At 39.4% G+C, this 20,950-nt stretch overlaps 2 protein-coding genes and 2 pseudogenes across 2 annotated transcripts; all 4 read left to right on the forward strand.

The window, feature by feature from the left end:
* The first annotated feature begins 9,726 nt into the window (after nt 1–9,726).
* On the forward strand, nt 9,727–11,272 carry LOC140675900 (uncharacterized). Its single transcript, XM_072910513.1, has 3 exons — nt 9,727–10,109; nt 10,412–10,748; nt 10,823–11,272. The coding sequence occupies exons 1-3, from the start codon at nt 9,727–9,729 to the stop codon at nt 11,270–11,272; spliced, it is 1,170 nt and encodes a 389-aa protein (XP_072766614.1).
* A 74-nt stretch (nt 11,273–11,346) lies between these two features.
* LOC140675901 (uncharacterized) lies at nt 11,347–11,697 on the forward strand. Its single transcript, XM_072910514.1, has one exon. The coding sequence runs from the start codon at nt 11,347–11,349 to the stop codon at nt 11,695–11,697; it is 351 nt and encodes a 116-aa protein (XP_072766615.1).
* A 3,960-nt stretch (nt 11,698–15,657) lies between these two features.
* LOC140675902 (cytochrome c oxidase subunit 1-like) lies at nt 15,658–16,448 on the forward strand (annotated as a pseudogene).
* Nucleotides 16,449–19,033: 2,585 nt separating this feature from the next.
* On the forward strand, nt 19,034–19,834 carry LOC140675903 (cytochrome c oxidase subunit 3-like; annotated as a pseudogene).
* Nucleotides 19,835–20,950: the final 1,116 nt, after the last annotated feature.

Raw genomic sequence — 20,950 nt, forward strand, 5'->3', positions numbered from 1 at the left:
CCTCTTCGGTTGCGACCTAGGGGTCGACGCGCCGCGGGGTGTGGGAGTTCCCGCATTCACTGTACTCTTTGCCGCGTCGTGTCCTTTTTCCCTTATAGAGGATCCTTTCCCCTTTATAGAGGAAGGTTTCCGGCCAGTGCTTTCCTCTACGGGCCTGCGTGTTTCCCCCCTAAGGGCCCCGGTAGTTCGCCCAGTTATGCGACCACCCTGCGCAATGGGGCAGGCCGCACTCCCCGCCCTATGTCTTGCCGGCTTCCCTCTATCCGCGCATATGGGACATCTAGGCGCCGCCCTGCAGTCCGCCGCTCGGTGTTCCTCCTCCCCGCATTGGAAGCAACCGAATCTTCGTTCCACGGTTGCCGTGCATTTCGACTGTACGTGTCCCCTACCCAGGCATTTAAAGCATTGGAGGGGCCTCTCTTCCAGCAATTCAACCCTGGCGTGGGCCCACCCAACCCTTATTCTGCCGGCTTTCGCCACCAGATTGGCGGCAGCTGCAGGGCATTTGGCCCACGCCGAGCCCATCCCATTGGGGGCTCTTCTTATCGCCCCCACTTTGATGTCCCCGTGGGCACATCCACCGACTTCCGCGATTGCGTCCCTTACCTCCGAGGCCTGGACTGCATCGTCCAGGTCCCGAAACAGGAGCTCCGCGGTCTTGATAGGGAGGGATACCCTAACTCCCTCCGCCCCCTCCAATGCCTTTCTAAGTTTGGAGGCAAAAGCCATAGCCTTTTGGCTGGCTCCCTCACCTCCCACTTCATATATAATCGCCCCTGTAAGGTCCCTCCTGTTCCTGAGCTCCGTGATGTTGAGCTCAGTCAGGTCGATCTGACCCCTCGCACGGCGGACCATTTCGCTGTACTGTCCCTCCGGGCACGTAAAAACAACCGCCGCAGTGCGGGGGACCCTTATCGGCCTGGGGGCACCAGCTCTCTTCTTACCCCCATCAGGGGGTCCAGGTGGTGGTGGTCTCTTCTTCTCCCCCTTCTCCTTTCCCTTTACCTTGGCTGTCGGGGGTGCCGGGGATGCGGTCTCCTTCCCGCTCCTCAGCTTCCTTTTCTTTTCCAGTGCCGCCGCATATGTGAGTCGCTCCTTGTCGGCTGCCCGCGACGGTTTTGGGACGGGTCCTCCTCCGCCTTTAATTATGGCGGCTTTAATTCCCGCTCCTCTTTCTTTTTGCCCTCTGAAAGGGCCCTGATTTTCTCCCATAAAGGTCGATCCCGAGGCGAGGTTTTCGGCGTACCTAACCTCTACCATCGGGTCTCCCTCCTTGAGATACTTCCGCCCTTTGATAACTTTAAGGGCCTCGGACACGACCTCCTCCACATTCCAGCCCACCTCGGGGTTGGCCCTGATTCTAATCTCTTCCTCCTCCATGAGCGAGAGGGAGATTGGCGGTTCTTTACCTTGGGGTTGCGGTACCTCCAATTTCCTTGCCGCCCCCTTTTTTCTGTTTTTTCTTTTATTTTTCCCTTCCCTTTTGTCAGGTCCCACCTTTCCTTTTATATTTAGGAACTTCCCTCCTTTGTATGATCCCGCGGGGGATGTGTTTGTCCCCATGGATTTAGGAACCACCGAATCGGTTTCTGGGGCCCCTTTCCCCAGGAGCGGTTCGGTCTCCATCTCTTCGCTGGAGCCTTCTTCCGCATAATTAATTACTCCCGTACCCTTTCTGCTCCTCGTACGAGGGGCAGGGGTAGGGGTACTTGGAGCCACCTCCAGGGAAGGTTCTTTCCTCCTGATAGGCGTTCCTTCTTCCACTCTTTTCCTTAGGAGTGCATTCTCCTCTTTAAGCGCGGTCTCTCTCCGCGTCAACTCCTCCATCTGGCGCTGAAGGGAACCGCTCGCTCCCTTCAGTTCTTCGACGTCCCTTCTCAGTTTGGTATTTTCCTCAATGAGGGCCCCAAACTGAGCCTTACTCTTCTCCAATTGCCTCCTTACTTTATCGGAGGACATGCTTCCCCTACTGGCTAGGGTAACCGCCCCCGCAGAGGTCACCAGCACGGCTTCCTTAAGAAGCCAGACGAGGTCTCCTTTGAGATTCTTGGAGACCTTCGCCACCTTCTCCACCGCCTGTGTTGCGGTGAGAATCTCTGCGCAGACATCAGCTGCCGGAGAATTTTTCAATTCCTCCTCAATTTCCTTTTGCGATTTTAGCTTTTTCCAGGCTTTATTCCTTTCCCCTGGTAGAGCAGACCTGTCATAGACCCATTGGAACAGAGCCAGTTCTTCCTGAACCTGTTTGATCCGGTCCATAGTCTTTTTCACCTCATATTCGCCCGTGGTTATCGGACGACCTTGTTTCCTCTTTTCAAAGAGGAAGGACCCGGTATCGCTCTGTGAGTTCGTCGAGCCGGCCGATTCCGAACCGTCAACGTCGGAATCATCCTCCACCTCGATAACCTCACCGGTCCTTTCTTTCTTGCTCTCGCTTCTCTCCTTTTTAAGCGGTCTCGCCCTCATCTTTCTCAAGACCGGGTCTAGAGTCGCTTTTTCCAGGTCGGTCAGTAACCTAGTTCCCCTGACCACAGGACACTAGCGGTCGCCCCGACCGAGGCTCTCCTTCCTTTTCTTCCCGCGAGACTCGCAGTGTTTCTCTTTACGCCCGTCTCCATATTTGTTTTTGATAATGACTTCATTTCTTCGTTAATTCCCGCTCCCCGCTGCGGCTCCGTCACCCAGGGTGTACCCTCACCTGCCGCAGAGTGTCCCGAAACATGACCGGCAACACTCCACGACAGGGCCCCAAGTTCCCCCGGGGGGATGACATACAACACGGGCCGGGGGACATACATCCCCGGCACTGGTCCCCGGCCTCTTACTCACCCATGGAGGTTTTGACGCCTCCATGGGCTTTCGGGAGTTCCCGGCCTCCGACCTCCGGGATACCGCAGCGGGTGGTGCCACCCGGGGGGCCCCATGGACGGTTGGGACTGGGTCGCCGCTCCCCGGCCCAGTCTTACCCGTCATGGCGACCAGCTTGCACGCGTCCTTGACGGAAGTTACCTCCCGCCAAAGGGCCCCGACGATGCACCGCTTCGTAAGGGAAACGGTCGCGATGCACCGTCGGGCTCCATCCCGCCGTCGAACCCTGCCTCGGAATACGTCCGAGCGGCTCCGACGGCCGGGCCGACCCGGCGCCGTTGGGCTATGCCCGTGCGGCCCGCGCCGGCCTTCCTCCGCCTCCCCGACCCCGTCCTCGGAAAACGTTCGAGCGGCTCGGAAGAGGCCCGGCCCGATGGGTCCGGGAGTTCCGGAGATCCATCGGCCCGTCCGCTCTCCTCGCGGCGCGCACTCAGGGGTAGAACCCACTGAGCCGCCTGCACGCGAGATGGAGCCCCACGATTGTGGGACGCCAGCCCATACCAGCACCCACATCCCCCCGAGGGACGCCGCACGGCGGGAACACCCACACGCGCGGAAACCCTTATGTGCCAGGAGCACCCAGCAGTGTGTCACGGGCGAGGAGCAGTCCTCCCCCAACGGTGCCGTACCACCGGGCGATTGCACTTAGGGCCGCCTACCCCTACCAGCGATTGGGTTCGCGCTTTAAACCACCCCCAAGGGGGTGGGCGCAGTCCTTAAGGGAATCGCTGGGCTCCCCTTGTACCCTTACTAAGGGTACGGTGCGCTCTTAGTTCCCCTTCCACCTCGGAAGTTATCCCAACTTGGCCGGAGCCGTGTGGGTGTTCCATGGGGTTTCAGGGTTAAGCCTTCTCACCACGACAAGGTGGCGCACGACGAGGAGGAACTTAACCTAACCTTTTTTTTTTTTTTTTTTTCGTCTGAAAATGCGTTACGCATCCCCCGAGAGGCGGGAACTCCCCGGGGGTATGTGGTACTTCCCCTATTTAACGGGGTATACCCGCTAAAACCAGACGGTGGTCCTCTCGGCGGTTGGCGGGTGGGCTCTGGTGTCGCGTTAGCATTCAACCAGGACCCACCCCCGCCTTTCTCCCCCAGATGGTCGGAAGAGATTCCTGCCTTTTAATGCGTCACTGAGAGAAACTTCAGTGACGCATTAACGGCGGCGTTGCGGGACCACCACGCAACCCCGCCGCCTTCCCTGGGGCCAAGGTGCAATGGGGAGTGGGTGTTCCCGCACCCACTTCCCCTTGACCCCTGGGAGAGGTGAGAATATGACTCTCACCGCCCCCGCTAATGGCCTGATTGAAAGCCGTTTTGGGGCGAGGAGGGTAAAAGACCCCCCGAGTTCACTGCCCCGTGGGGGAGAGGGGAAAAGACTATGTCTTACCCCTTCCTACTCCCCCACTTGACCGTCATCCCCCTTTATTGGGGGATGACAGAGGGAGAGGTGTGTTCCACCTCCCCCTATTCTCCGCTCGAGGGGGGACGGAACATAGTTCTCCCCACCCAGAGTATGACCGTCGTCGACCCCCAGGTCCCCACATAAGGGGCACCTGGGGGCCGATCTGCATCCCACCATGGAGTGGTGTTACAGGTGTACCACACCGGTTAACAGGTGTAACACCTGTTACCACGGTCCACTCCAGAGCGGCAGGAGGTGCTCAGATGCTCCATTGTGAGGCACCTGAAACATCTCAGAGGGCTGTCTTGTAGATCTTTTTTGATCTTATCGCCACCCCCTCTCCTCTCCTTCCCATCTTTTCCGCCCTCAGTGTTACTGGGTCGGACCTCTCCGTTACCCTTCCCCGACTTCCTTTTTTTCTTTACCTCTCTCCACTCCTGCTCCTGTCCCTTTTTCTCCTTTGTCTCCCTTTTCTCTCCCACCTTGGGAACCCTATTGGGATCTTTCTCTCCAGTGTAACTCGGCTTCTCATGGAGAGCCCGAGCCACTTCCTCTCTAATAAGGATGCGAATTGCATCCTGGTCGGGAAAGGGTGTGGGCGGGGGTGCAACTGTTTGCACCGGGGGGAGGAACCTAACCTAACCTAACCTCGCGAATCGCTTTCACAGCATCATTTACATTAATAATATTGTTACGTTGCAAAACGTTACAAAATTGTTTAAACTTTTTATTCACGAGATGTGTATTTTGACACAACCATGAATGCATATGATCGATATAATTTTCAAAATTGAATAAATGTAATAATGTTTAAGGTTGCATATACAAAGACTTATTAGATAATGTTAATTTAACAATCCTCGATCCGTTTAATTTAATCATTTGGATAGATAGATCGCAGATCTATAATGGCTGACTTTCAGTCAATTGTACATATCGTTCAATGTCTGTACGTTTCTGCATCAATAAGTGCCAGAGTACGATAGGCAATACTACTCGATTGCCTCGGTTATCACCAAGTATCAATTCCACATAAGACATAGCTCCAACGCTTATTCCAATCTCCAAATATTTGTAAGATGTCGGGGTTAAGGTATAACCAAGTATGCAAACCGCACGATGAGATGAAACGCTATATAAAATATTAAAATATATATTAAAAAATAATATTTAGAAAATAAATAAAACTTACATTTTTTTATTAAATTTCACCGTTCTCAATCGGAATGTAAAAATTCATCTTGTTGGTTTCTTTTGTGGAGCACATTTTTTAGCACAACCTTATGTACGGACAACTGATGCGATACTAAACTATTCAAAGTACTGCGAGCAATTTGTAATATCGCAAACCGTAATGAGGAGGGGAGTATTTCTGGCGTAATTTTGCAAGCGTCAATGTAAGGCTGCTAAAAATTATTAAAAATCGCGTCCCCACGTGCTTTCTCGAGCGCCGTAAGTGGTTGTCGTACGATGAAATCGATACAAATATTCGGTTACAAATCTATACGACAAAGCGTGAGATAAAATTTTTGCTAAATGAAAACATATACGCCGACAGTACGGATGTTTGCGCTGAAGAATAACGTTTCGCACAGTGGGTGGGTATTATCATGTATATTTGACTATAAATATAAATAATAAATATGTTACGTTCTGTCGGCTCCACGTTTCCCCCCCCCCCCCTCCACGAAATAAACAATAATCGTCCGATCGGTCACAAAAAACGGGTCGCGCAATAGAAGAGAACCATTACCATTAAATAATGTTTAGACCCATTAAAAACGATATCTAAACAAATACCGGAAGAGATCAATAACGAAATCCTCTAAACAACGAAACAGACAAACACAGCTGCATAATCTTAAGAAAGAAACAAATAATGCCGCTACGCACTGTCGGCTTCACGTTTTTCCTCCCGAAAATGAAGCAATAATCGCCCGACTAATCATAAAAAGGATCGCGCGACGAAAAATATTTTAAAACATTATTTAAAAACGATGTCAAAAGAAACGACCGAAAAGGACCGATAGTGAGATCCTCTAAATGAATAAATCGACAAATACAGCTGCATAATCTTAAGAAAGAAACAAATAACGCCGCTACGCACTGTCGGCTCCACGTCTTTACCTCCTATAAAGATAAAGCAATAATTGCCCGACCAGTCATAAGAGGGCCGCGGAACGAAAAAAATGTTTTAAACATTGAAATCGATGTTCAAAGAAATGACCGAAAAGGATCGATAGAGAGATCCCCTAAATAAATAAATGGAGAGCTGCAAGGGGAAAGTGGGATTATTTTCAAATGGACCCATCAATAAATAATATTATAAATAAAAAAAATAATAACAACGAGGAGGGAAAAAACGCTGGGGAAAGAATCTGGTCGCGGTCCACCTGTCCGTTGCGTTCGGGCGATATATCCGAAGATTCCTCTTCGGTTAGGATGACGCTTAGGCCAACGCGTCCACGTCAGGTTCCCTACAGGAGCAGTGCGAGGTTAGCCTCTGCAACAAACAGAGAACACGTGGTTAGGATGGAGAAGTTGCGCATCACTAGGATTGAAGATGTTAACTTCCAACTCCCCCTCACCCGTCGGAAGGAAACCGAAGGGACGATGGAGAACCCACTTCCAAGCACGAGTGGGATGAGGCATGACCCCCCTCCATCCCCGTTGATGAGTGCGAAGGACAACGAGGTCAGGCCAGCTGCGGAAGATTTTTCTGCACGTGTGCTGGGATACAACCATTCCTGGCTCAAGAAGGAGAGGACTTCCGCTCATGATGAGAATATGGAGGCAGACTCCATAGATGGCGAGGAGATCCGCGATAAGATCGCAGAGGAGAATGACAATATTTCTGTCACCAGTTCGGTGGCAGAAAATATAGTCGAGGAGCAAAAGGAGAAACGGGGCAAAGGCCATCAACCGGTCATCGGCAAACATGTCGGAAGGCGCCAAAAAAAGAAGGAAGCTCAAAGACGCAGAAAAGAAGAGAAGAGAGATAGAAGGGCGGCAGAGTCGCTGCTTCCGGATCCTTCTAAATCAGCGAGGTGGAAACGTCTCCTCAACGATGAAAAGGAGATGGAAGAGTTGCTCTTGCTGGAATCCACCGAGGTAATTGCGGCGCAACTCATGGAGCATTCCACCATCCTATATAAGGTGGCGGACTGCTCCAACGGAATGAAAGGGTCTCTGGTCAGGAAGGTCAAAGACACTGTAGTCCTGCTGAGAGCAGCTACAACAGTTATGGCCAGACAAATCAGGGAGGGAGAGAACCCTGAGCTTAAAGAATTCCGTAAGGAACTGACAAAGCTCCGGGAGGAAAATGCGGAGTTGAAAAGGGAGGTGCGAACTAGAAAGCTCCTCTTCCTCCCCTTGTATTTTTACCCGCCCCATACTCTTCCTCATCTAGGGACATTACCCAAGAACACAAGAAGGAAGAGGCTGGTGGTGAGGTCGGATGAGGAGGATTATCGGAATCCCACCTCTCCTTGTTTAGCGGGAGGGACTGCCCCCTCTCCCCTTCCTATACAGGGGGAAAAGGATATAAGGGAGGATATGAAGATGGACACAGCAGTCCCCCCGGCAAGGACAGGTCCCGTAAGACAGGCGGGATCGACGATCAAAGGGGTACCGCGGCCATCGAAGGCCTTCCCTCCGAATCTGCCCGAGGAGCTGAGGGCAAAATATAATGAGCTGATGGACCAAAAGGATGCAGTTCTAGCACTCCTGGATCCCATCGCGAAGCAGATGGAGACGCTAAGGCTCTCTGGAGCGGTGGTTGCTCCAAAAAAGCTTGTTCCGGCTCCGCTTCCTGTCCCGTCTACCGCTGGAGAGGAGGCTAAGGCCTCTAATCCCCGGGGAAGACAAGAGCAGAATCACGTGGGACCCGCTCCCACGGCCCCTGACGCAAAAACGGAGGGACCGCGAGAGGGTGGAAAGAGGAGGAGGAAAGGGGAAAAGGCCCGCGGAGGGCAAGATCCACTGAAAGCGGGACCCCAGCCGCCTCCCAAAAAAAAAGGAAAAGCTGCCTTCTCCAAACCCAAAAGGGGCCGACAAGGCCCTGTCGAAGGGCAGACACAAGCCCTCAAGGGTAAGGCGAAACCCACCGAAAAGACAACACTTTCGCCTCCCCCGCTCACAGGGAAAAAGGAGACATGGTCGGAGGTGGTAGAGCGTAAAGCTCGCAAAAAAACCACCAAAAAAGGTGACAATCGGGCTCCGGCAACCACGAATGTTAAGGCGAAGGCAAAGGAGCCAGGCAATAAACCACAGGGCCCTCAACCTAAGCCTGCGACGTCCAATCCTCCCTCCCAACCAAAAAAGAGGGGAGGGAAAATGGACGTAGGAGAGTCCCCCGTACAACTGCGATGGTGCTTACATGCCCATCCGGCCAATACAAGGAGAATCTGAGACTGGCGATGGACAGTATAGATCTCGCCAGTCTCGAAATTAATGGCCTGAAGGCCAGAAAGGCAGTTACCGGTGTCCAACTATTTGAGGTTGGGGGTCCGGACAACAAAAAAAAGGCGGATGCGTTGGCGAGCCGAATGCGAGAGGTCCTCGCGGATAAAGAGGGGGTGATAAGAGGGGAACCCCTCGAGCAGAGGGTACCAAGGAAAGGCTCTAAAAAAAAGCCCGAGGATACCCCTCTGCCGAAAGATGATGGGGAGGGTACGCAGATAGAGGCAAAGCCGGAGGAGCTTGATCACCCAAAATAAATGGCGGTCAGGTTCCTCCAAGCTAACCTAAACCACGCCAGTCAGGCACAGAATCTCTTTTATCAGAGCCTGGCTGAGCGTGGCATCGGGCTGGCCATTGTTGCTGAGCCCTATAAGATCTCAGCAAAGCTTACGTGGCTGGGGAATGCAAGAAGCACGGCGGCAATCGAGGTCGGTGCTGCAACAAATAACACCCCCCCTCTCAAATGTATTGGAAAGGGGAACGGATATGTTGCAGCAAAGTGGGGGTCCACAACAATAATTAGTTGCTATGTCCCCCCTAGTTGAAGTCCTGCCCAGTTTGACTCACTCCTTGAACAGGTGGGGGATGTTGTCAGAAACATACTCCCTGCCGATCCACTCATAATAGCTGGAGACTTTAACGTCAAGTCTCCGGCACTGGGTGAGTCGAGGCAGGACACCAGGGGAACTACCCTGGTGAGGTGGGTGAATTCGCTCGGCCTTCACGTTATTAACGAAGGCCGAGTGAGCACATGTGTCTGGCCCCAAGAGGAGTCGATCGTGGATATAACGATCGGCTCCAAGGGGGCAAAGAGGATGGTGCGAGGATGGCGCGTGGTGGGTGACTCGAGAGGGGAAACCTTTTCGGACCACTAATACATTGAATTTGTCCTGGACGCCGTGCATTACTGGGTACATCACCCACCTCGAGGCGGGGACACAGGTAGGTGGACCCTCACAAAGCTGGACCCCAAGAAACTAGAAGAGGCCTTAATGACCATTTTGTGGGGTATCCCGGAGGGAGAGGAAAGGCGGGACATTAACCTGGATGTGGAATGGTTGCGGGGCGTTATGCGCGAAGTCTGCGACGCAGCCATGCCACGCGCCAGGGTCCTCCGCCCACGTCACGCCGTCTATTGGTGGACGGAGGAAATAGCGCAATTAAGGCGCTCCTCTGTCCAGGCGCGACGCACCCTCTTTCGTATTCCCAGAAGAAGAAACCCGGAGATCCGAGAGGAGGCCTTGGCTGCCTATAGGGCCGCAAGATGCGCCCTTAGCGCCACTATCAGGAAGTCCAGGGCCAGTTGTTGGGATGAGCTACTGTCATCCCTCAACACGGACCCATGGGGGCGTCCATACAGAATAGTTCTGAATAAGTATAGGAACTGGACACGCCCCCCGTCACGGAATCCCTGGATACTCCCGTCCTCAGGAATGTTGTGGACACCCTCTTCCCGCTAGTGGTTTAGGAGTCCACACTCAACTGGGGTCCCGGCCTGGGGGGACCTTATGAACTAGAGGAGGACGAGGAGATATCCAGCAACGAACTTCAGCGCGCCGTCAAAAGAATAGGATCAAGAAAAGCTCCTGGCCCTGACGGCGTGCTTGGAAAGATATGAGTCTGGGCACTGGACTTTCTGGGAGAACATCTGAGGTACATATTTAATAAATGCCTCAGACATGGCGCTTTCCCCCAGCAATGGAAGCAGGCTAAATTGGTCCTGCTCCCCAAGGAAGGCAAGGAAGAAGGAACCCCGTCGGCATATAGACCAATATGCCTGCTGGACGAGGTCAGCAAGATCTTTGAGAGGATCATTGCAAAACGACTTGTTCGACATATATCCCGAGAGGGTGGTCTCCACGAGGAGCAATATGGCTTCCGCGAGGGACGTTCGACTGTGGATGCGATTAGTCGTGTTACGTCCCTCACGGAAGAAGCCGTGGAAGGGGGCGGGGTGGCACTTGCGGTATTACTAGATATCGCAAACGCCTTCAACACCCTGCCCTGGGATAGAGTAATGGATGCCTTGTTGCAATACAGGGTCCCTCCCTACCTTGTGGAGATCATCAGACAATATTTCCGGGATAGGAGCCTGGAGTTCGTCACACAAGACGGACTCCAATGCCGACGGGAAATTCGATGCGGGGTTCCGCAGGGGTCAGTCTTAGGACCCCTACTGTGGAATCTCACATACAACCGAGTCCTTTGCCTTCCTCTCCCTCGTGGCTGCCACGCCATCTGCTATGCAGACGACACATTAGTGGTGGCCGCGGGGAGCAGCTGGGGGATACAGCAGCCAAGGCCGAGACAGCGGTGGCAGTTGTGGTACAAAGCATCACTGGTATGGGTCTTAGAGTGGCGGCTCAAAAAACCGAGGCTCTTTACTTTCACAGTAAATCCTCTGGGAAACCGCCAAGGACTCATATCCGGGTGGGAGATACTTCTATCTCGGTGGGGAACCGGCTTAAATATCTCGGTCTCCTACTGGACGGCGAGTGGAAGTTTGGACACCACTTCAATGTCCTTGCCCCAAGGTGAAGCGCTTCTCCACGGCGTTGGGTAGGCTCCTGCCAAACCTTGGGGGACTGGATGGTTGAGTCCGCCGTATATACATGGGCACCGTAAATGCGGTGGCCCTGTATGAATGCCCAATATGGGCGACGGATCTCGTGGCCATGCGTTATGCAAAGGACAAGTTCCGACGCATACAGCGCAGCATGGCCGTGAGGGTGATAAGGGCCTACCGCACGGTGTCCCATGCGGCGGCCACGGTCCTGGCGGGTTCGCCCCCCTTGGAGTTCCTGACCGCAATGTACGCGGAGCGGTATAATTGGGAAAGGGGGCTCAGGAGGGGTCATGGCCCTCTACCAGCCAGGGTCAAGAAGACCATCCGGATCCACGCCCAGCGGTCTATGGTGGAGAGATGGAGTGCCCACCTATCTGACCCGAAGACTGCGGGTTAAAGAACCCGCGTTGAGGCCGTCCGGCCCTGTCTACAAGAATGGTTAGACAGGGCCCGAGGTGAGGTATCCTTTAGGATGACACAGGTGCTCACCGGGCATGGGTGCTTTGGTGAGTACCTGTATCGAATCGGCAAGGAAGGTACCACGGCCTGCCACCATTGTAAGGAGGTGAGAGACACGGCGCGGCACACGCTGGAGAAGTGTCCGGCGTGGGACACGCTGCGCCGTGATCTCTGTTCAGTGGTTGGCAACGACCTCTCGTTGCCAACCATGGTTACGAAGATGTTGGGTGATGAGAGATCCTGGAAGGCGATTGCCTTCTTCTGCGAACAAGTTATGACGCAGAAGGAGGCGGCCGAGCGCATACGCCGACAAGAAGAGGCGGCGGCAGAAGCGGCGATTGCGGCCGCTGCAGCGGCTGTTGTAGATGACAGCAGCGAGGAGAAACAGGAGAAGGAGAGTGACTCCGATGGGAGCTTGGGTCCCTCCTTGCATCGGCTACCCCCACTGACAATGAAGCTAAGGCCTTGACGAGCAATTGAGGGGGGACAATCCAGTCGCCCTCTCCTCAAAGGAGAAGATGACATTAGAGGGGGGCATGGTTGGGGATTGGATGTCTCCACCAAGTGCTCCCCTCCCCCTTATTAGCCCATCCCCCTTATTAAATTAAATGTAACTCATTTAAATCTTAACTATTCTACATTTTGATTTGAATTATAATTATAATTAAATTTTTAAATTATTAATCTTTTAATATAATTTTTCAACAACAATATATAAAAATTAAATTAAGTAATTCTATTCGTGGATTATCAAATTAATCAACAAGTTCCTCTAAATCATAAAATACCGCCAAATTTTTTATTTTTAATGATTAACATTTAATATTTAATTATATTTTATTTTCATTTAAATAATAGGGTATCTAATCCTAATTTATTATATAAATTTTTTTAATTTTATTATTAATTTAAATAAAATTATTTAACTTTTAATATCTATTCATATTTCACCATAAAAAAATAAATTAGTTAAATATATTTATTTATTTATATATTTTATATTTATATATAATTATTTAAATTTATTTTTATTTAAAGTATAAACCGCAATTGCTGGCACTTTATTTATTAATAATAAATTATAATTTTCTATTATAAATTTTTATTTAATTAATTATTATAAATACTAATTTATATATTATTAAATTATTTAAATTTTATATAATTTTTTAAAATTTTATTTATACTTTAAATTATAAAATAAATTAAAAAAAAAAATTAATTTTGTAATTATATTTATTAATTATTAAAAACAAATTATGAAAATAATTTAAATTTAAATTTAATATGAATATAAAATTTAATTTATAATATACATAAAAAAAAAAAATTAAATAATATTCCCCCCCCCCCTTTTTTATATTATTATCATTATTATTAATTATTAATAATTATTTAAATATATTAAAATATTTTATTAATAAATAATTTTTTTTTTCTATATTTTAGGTTTTTAATATTTTAAATTAAAAATAATGATTAATAAGTTTTAATTAATTAATATTAAATAATTAATGTTAATTAAATATTTTAAATATATATAATTAATTATATATTTATAAAAATAATTAAAATATTTTATTAACATTAAATAATAATTATTAAATAATATTAATGTATATATAAATAAAAACTTAAATTTTTAATTTTTTTTACTTTCTATAAAATACTCTCCTTAAATTTATATAAATAAGATTTTTAATTATTATTAATTATTTTATTTATAGATAAGTTTTTTAATTTTAATTTTAATAATATATTTTTTTTTATAAATACATATAATTAAAATAGTCAATTATTAAATTTAAATAAAATTACTCTCTCCCTCTGAATTTTATTTTAACTAATTATTCTTTTTTAATTCTATAATACCTAATTATTTTAAAAAAATCAATTTTTATAATAATTTTATTTATAATATTTTATTATTTAATTTATTAATTAATCTTTATAACTACTTTAATTTTAATAAATTCTTTTATTATTTTTACTAATACAAATTTAATTTAAATTATTTATTTAAATTTACTTATAACCTTTTTTTAAATTAAATTTACTTATCATATTTAATTTTAACTAATGATTAATAGTCAATTTTCAAAAATATTATACTAATTTATATTTATTTAATTAAAGTAAGAAAGCTAATTCTCTAAGCTTTTAGGTTCATACCCTAAATATAGAAATTTTATCTTTCTCTTATTTAATTAATTATTTTTGCTATTTAAATTTTATTAATAACTAAAAATTTATTTAATGATATGCCTGATAAAAGGATTATTTTGATAGAATAAATCATACATAATTTATATATGTTTTCATTTAAATTAATTTTTTTATATTTAATAGATTTAAACTATCTCAAAAAATTTCAAAAATTTTTATGCTTCATAATACATTAAAATATAATATTAATATTCAATATTTATTCAAAGTTTAATACAACTAAAAAATTAATTTTATTTATATGCATCATAATTTATTCATAAAATTTTTTTTATTGTCTTATTTAATTTATTTTTCTTTTATTTCTTTATTTTTATACGATTTATTAATAATTTGATTTATTATGGAAATTAATAATTTTTTATTCATTTGTTTTTTATCAATTAAATTAAAAAATAAAAAAATTATTTTTTTATATTATCTCATTCAAGCTTTAGCTTCCTTAATAATAATGTTAACTTTAATTATTAATAATTTTATATATATACAAATAAATTTTATTATAATCAATTTTTTTATCTCTATTATAATTAAATTAGGGATCCCCCCATTTCATTCATGAATCCCTTCTGTTGCTATTTTTTTAGATTGATATTCATTATTTATTTTTTTAACAATTCAAAAAATTATTCCTTTATACATAATTTCACTTATTAACTCTCCAATTTTTTTACTATATTTTATAATTTTAACATCTGCATTTATCTCCGCCTTTAAAATAATTAATTCAATAAATTTTAAAATTTTATTAAGATTTTCTTCAATTAACCTAATGTTTTTTTCAATTAGCCGGATGAATATTAATTTTAATTTATTTTAAAACCCTAATCTGATTTTCATATTTAATATTCTATACACTTATCCCATTAATTATTATTATAATTTTTATATATTTTAAAATTTCATTTAGATTTTCTTTAAGTAATAACTTTCCTTCAATTAATTTTAATTTAATTTGTTTGTTATTAATTTTTAATTTAGCCAGAATTCCCCCACTAACGTTTTTTATTTTTAAATGAACTATAGTCTATATTTTTTTATTAAATTCAAATTTTTACTTTATTTTTATTTTAATGATTTTAAATTCTTTCATTTTAATTTATGTTTATATTAATTTAATAAATCTAATAATATATTTTTATTCAATTAAAATTAAGCTTTTTAATAAACCAATATACATATATAAATTTTCTTACTCATATAGATTATTTATTTTTTTCATGATTTTAAGCTTAATCTTTTCATTAATTATAATTTCAATTTAGTTTGTATACAATTTTTTAAAATTAGATATATAATTTTCACCCCACTTAATCAATAAATTTTAAATATTAAGATTTTAAGTTAAATTTATAAACTTTAAACCTTCAAAGTTTACACAATAAAATTTTTAAAAATTTTTAAATTTTAAAAATTCTAATATTTTAATTTTTTATTAAAAATTTCTTTAAATTTGCAATTTAATATTCTTATTAGTTAAACTATAAAATATATAAAAAATTTTTATTTTTATAACACATTTAATGTAATATCAGAAAATTAAAATTTTCTTAAATAAATTTACAATTTATTACTTAAATCAGACATGATATCTATTATTATCTCACTTAAACTTAGTAAATAATTTTATTATCAATAAAAATATACTATGAATAAGTGACTTTATTCAACTAATCACAAAGATATTGGCATTCTATATTTTTTATTTGCAATTTGGGCTGGGATAATCGGATCTTCTATAAGAATAATTATTCGTTTAAAATTAGGATCATCTAATGCACTAATTAATAATGATCAAATTTATAATTCAATAGTTACTAGACACGCATTTATTATAATTTTCTTTATAGTTATGCCATTTATAATTGGGGGATTTGGAAATTTTCTTGTCCCTCTAATACTTGGTTCACCTGATATAGCCTACCCTCGAATAAATAATATAAGTTTTTGACTTCTACCCCCCTCACTCTCTCTACTTTTATTAAGTAATTTTATTAATGATGGAACTGGGACTGGATGAACAATTTATCCCCCTTTAGCCTCTAATACATTTCACAATGGTCCTTCAGTAGATTTAACAATTTTTTCTCTTCATATTGCCGGAATATCTTCTATTCTAGGGGCTATTAATTTTATTTCTACAATCTTAAATATACATCATAAAAATCTCGCAATTGATAAAATACCCCTTCTAGTTTGATCAATTCTCATTACAGCAATTCTCTTACTTTTATCCCTCCCAATTTTAGCCGGAGCAATCACAATACTTTTAACAGACCGAAATTTAAATACTTCATTTTTTGATCCGTCAGGAGGGGGTGATCCTATTCTTTATCAACATTTATTTTGATTCTTTGGTCACCCCGAAGTTTATATTCTTATTCTCCCAGGATTTGGGCTAATTTCCCATATTATCATAAATGAGAGAGGAAAAAAAGAAACCTTTGGTGCCTTAGGAATAATCTATGCTCTTATAGCAATTGGATTTTTAGGCTTTATTGTTTGGGCTCATCATATATTTACTATTGGGCTAGATGTTGATACCCGAGCCTATTTCACTTCAGCAACAATAATTATTGCAATTCCAACAGGAATTAAAATCTTCAGTTGAATTACAACACTTCATGGTACAAAAATTAATTATAATTCCTCTCTTTGATGGGCTATAGGATTTATTTTTTTATTCACAATGGGGGGATTAACTGGAATTATACTATCCAATTCCTCAATTGATATTATTCTTCATGATACATATTATGTTGTTGCCTACTTTCATTATGTTCTTTCTATAGGAGCTGTATTTGCCATTATTGCAAGATTTATTCATTGATTCCCTCTTATTACAGGATATTCTTTAAATAATTACTTTTTAAATATTCAATTTATCTCAATATTTGTTGGTGTAAATTTAACATTCTTCCCACAACATTTTTTAGGGCTGAGAGGCATACCTCGACGATACTCAGATTATCCAGACACCTACCTCTCATGAAATATTATTTCTTCAATTGGTTCATTAATTTCTATCATCAGATTAATTTTTTTAATATATTTAATTTGAGAATCCCTATCATCTAAACGTCTTGTCTTAAATATATTCTATCTTAATCCTTCATTAGAATGACTAAGAAAATTACCACCTGTTAATCACAGATATAATGAAATTCCTTCAATTTAATTAAAAATTATCAACTTTAAAAAATTTTAATATGGCAGATTAGTGCAATAGATTTAAACTCTATATATAAAGATAAATTCTTTTATTAAAAATAAATACTTGAATAATTTCCCTTCAAAATTCTAATTCACCTACATATGATATAATAATTTTTTTTCATGATTTTACTATAATAATTTTAATTTTCATTACTTTATTAATTCTTTTTATTATAATTTCAATAATTAATAATAAATTTACTGACCGATTTATACTTCAAGGCCACACTATTGAATTAATTTGAACTATTTTTCCAATATTTATTTTAATTTTTATTGCCATCCCATCAATTAAAATTTTATATTTAACTGATGAGATATTTAATAATAAAATTACCCTGAAATCTATGGGACATCAATGATATTGAAGGTATGAACTTTCAGATTTTTTAAATATTGAATTTGATTTATTTATAATTCCTACTAATGAATTAAACCCCAATGAATTTCGTCTATTAGACGTAAATAATCGTTGTATTCTTCCATATAATTATCCCATTCGTGTTTTAACTACATCTATAGATGTAATTCACGCTTGAACAGTCCCATCTTTAGGAATTAAAATAGATTCTACACCCGGACGACTAAATCAATCAATGTTAATTATAAACCGACCAGGTCTTTTTTTTGGCCAATGTTCTGAAATTTGTGGTATAAATCATACATTTATACTCATTGTTATTGAATCAACAAACTTTCCTAACTTCAAAGACTGACTTCTTACCTTTTAACTAATTTTTTTTATTTTAATTGAATAATTAATAAATATAAAATATAATTTTTACATTCATTAAATGACTGAAAGTAAGTTTTGACTTTTTAAGTCAAATTATAATAGATCTAACACCCTATTTTTAATGTAAAGAATTAGTTTAATATTAAAAAACATTAAATTGTCAATTTAAAAATATTTTCACCCCCACAAAAATATTCTTTTATACCACACATAATACCGATAATATGAGCAATAATGTTAATTTTATCTATATTTTCACTTTTTATGATTTTAAGCATTATTTATTTTTATCCTATCAACTTAAAAATTAATTATTATAATAATATAATTTTAACAAATCCTAAAAAATGAATTTGAAAATGATAATAAATTTATTTTCTATTTTTGACCCCTCAACTAGAATTAATTTTTCTCTAAATTGATTAAGAACTTTAATTATTTTTCTTATTTTTTCATATCAATATTGACTTATCCCCTCTCGTTTACATATATTTTTTAATTTTTTATTAAATTTTCTAATAAAAGAATTTAAAATTTTAATTAATTATTCCTATTCTAATTTAATTATTTTTATTAGTTTATTTTTATTTATTATTGTAAATAATTTCATAGGCTTATTCCCCTATATCTTTACATCTTCTAGTCACTTAAGTTTTTGTCTTTCTTTATCTTTATCCCTGTGAATTTCTATAATGTTATTTAGAATTTTAAATTACACTAATGATTTCTTTTCTCATCTTACCCCTCAAGGAACTCCCTTCATTCTAATACCATTTATAGTCATTATTGAATCAATCAGTCTGATTATCCGGCCTCTCACGTTGGCAATTCGTCTGACAGCAAATATAATTGCAGGACATTTACTTTTATCATTATTAGGATCTTTCTGGGCAAATTATTAATAATTTCTTAATTTTTTTAATTATAATCTCCTCTCAACTTTTATTATTTATTCTTGAATTATCTGTATCAATTATTCAGGCCTATGTGTTTTCCATTCTTTCTACATTATATAGAAGAGAAATTTAATTAATTTTTACTATTTCAAATAAATAAATAATAAATAATTATAATCAAATTTTATAGTATTATCATTATGACAAAATTACATCAAAATCATTCATTTCATTTAGTATCAATTAGACCTTGGCCTATTATTATTTCTTTCAGATTATTTAATAACTTAATTTCAATAATTATATGATTTCATAAATTAAATTATCTAATTATAATTTCTATTCCTTGCACATTATTATGCATATATCAATGATGACGAGATGTAACACGAGAATCAACATTTCAAGGATCTCATACAATTAATGTATATATTGGCCTTCGCTTAGGGATAATTTTATTTATTATTTCAGAAATTTTCTTTTTTATTTCCTTTTTCTGAGCTTATTTTCATTCTGCTTTAGCCCCTTCCATAGAAATTGGTCAATTATGACCCCCCTTAGGCATTAAACCATTCAATCCATTTGATATCCCTCTAATAAATACTATTATTCTTTTATCCTCTGGGATAACAGTAACTTGAACGCATCATTCTATCTTAAATAAAAACTTTAATGAAAGATATCAAAGCCTCTTATTAACAATTATACTTGGGATTTATTTTACCTCCCTTCAAATAATTGAATATTTCGAGTCACCTTTTTCAATTGCTGACTCTATTTATGGGTCAACCTTTTTTCTAGCTACAGGCTTTCACGGAATTCATGTAATTATTGGGACGCTATTTCTTTCAATTTGTTTGCTTCGCATAAATTTTCTTCATTTCAGAAAATCTCACCATTTTGGTTTTGAGGCAGCAGCCTGATACTGACATTTTGTAGATGTTGTTTGATTATTTTTATATATTTCTATTTATTGATGAAGATACTAAAATATTACTTAATTTAAATTAATTTATTATTTTATAAATTTATATAGTATATTCATATTACATTTAATTTCCAATTAAAAAAATTAAAAAAATTTTAATATAAATAATTTTAACTTTTATTTATATAATTACATTTTTTATTATTCTATCAACTCTAATTTTATTAATTAATTTACTTATCTCATCTAAATCATTAGCAAATCGAGAAAAAATCTCACCATTTGAATGTGGATTTGATCCTCTATCTAATTCTCGTCTCCCATTTAGAATTCAATTTTTTTTAATTAGTTTAATCTTTTTAATTTTTGACATTGAAATTACTCTCTTAATCCCATTAATTTACATATATTTTATAAATAAAATTATTATTTTTTCCTCATTATTGTTCATTTTCATTCTAATTTCTGGCCTAATCATTGAATATTTAGAAAAATCAATTGACTGAAAAACTAATTAAAATTTATAATTTTTTTACATTTATAAATTTATTTTTTATTCTTGATAAATTTTATTCAGGATTTTAGTTAAACATAAATAACATTTAAATTGCAATTAAAAATTAAATATCTTAATATTTAAATCTTAATTTTCTTTTAAAGTAAATATTTACATTTAATTTCGACCTAAAAATTTGATTAATTTCAATTAATCTAAAAGAACCACATCGAATAAAATTTATTTTTTGAAATAATAATATTTTTGAGCTTCTAACTCAACATTCAATGAAAGGTTTCATTTTATTTCATAAATTTAATAAATATCTAATTAAAAATTATTAACTAAAACCAAAAAAGAGGTAAATTATTGTTAATAATTATATTGAATCTATAAAAAAATTCTAGTTAATTTTTCTTTTTATTCATTTATATAGTTTAATTAATAAAAACCTTATATTTTCATTATAAAAATAATAAATTTTTCTTTATTTATAAATAAATTATTTAAAAATAAAATCTTATTATCTTAATATCTTCAATATTATGCTTTACGAAATTTAAGCTATTTAAATATAAATTACTTTAAAAATTAATTAACTAATAAAAAAAATAATTAATAAAATTAATACTGAAATTAAAAATAAATATATAAATTTTAAATAATTTTATCTTAATTACTAATCTATTTATT

The sequence above is a fragment of the Anoplolepis gracilipes genome, unplaced genomic scaffold (genome assembly GCF_047496725.1).
Source record: "Anoplolepis gracilipes unplaced genomic scaffold, ASM4749672v1 Contig23, whole genome shotgun sequence".
Lineage (NCBI taxonomy): Eukaryota > Metazoa > Arthropoda > Insecta > Hymenoptera > Formicidae > Anoplolepis > Anoplolepis gracilipes.

Excerpts from the sequence above, each read along its gene's own strand:
- LOC140675901 (XM_072910514.1), top strand. The coding sequence starts at position 11,347 with ATGGGCACCGTAAATGCGGTGGCCCTGTATGAATGCCCAATATGGGCG.
- LOC140675900 (XM_072910513.1), top strand. The coding sequence starts at position 9,727 with ATGACCATTTTGTGGGGTATCCCGGAGGGAGAGGAAAGGCGGGACATT. Across the intron at positions 10,110-10,411 it reads TACAGAATAGTTCTGAATAA|ACATGGCGCTTTCCCCCAGC; the intron begins GTATAGGAACTG and ends TAAATGCCTCAG. Across the intron at positions 10,749-10,822 it reads ACACCCTGCCCTGGGATAGA|GAGCCTGGAGTTCGTCACAC; the intron begins GTAATGGATGCC and ends TTTCCGGGATAG.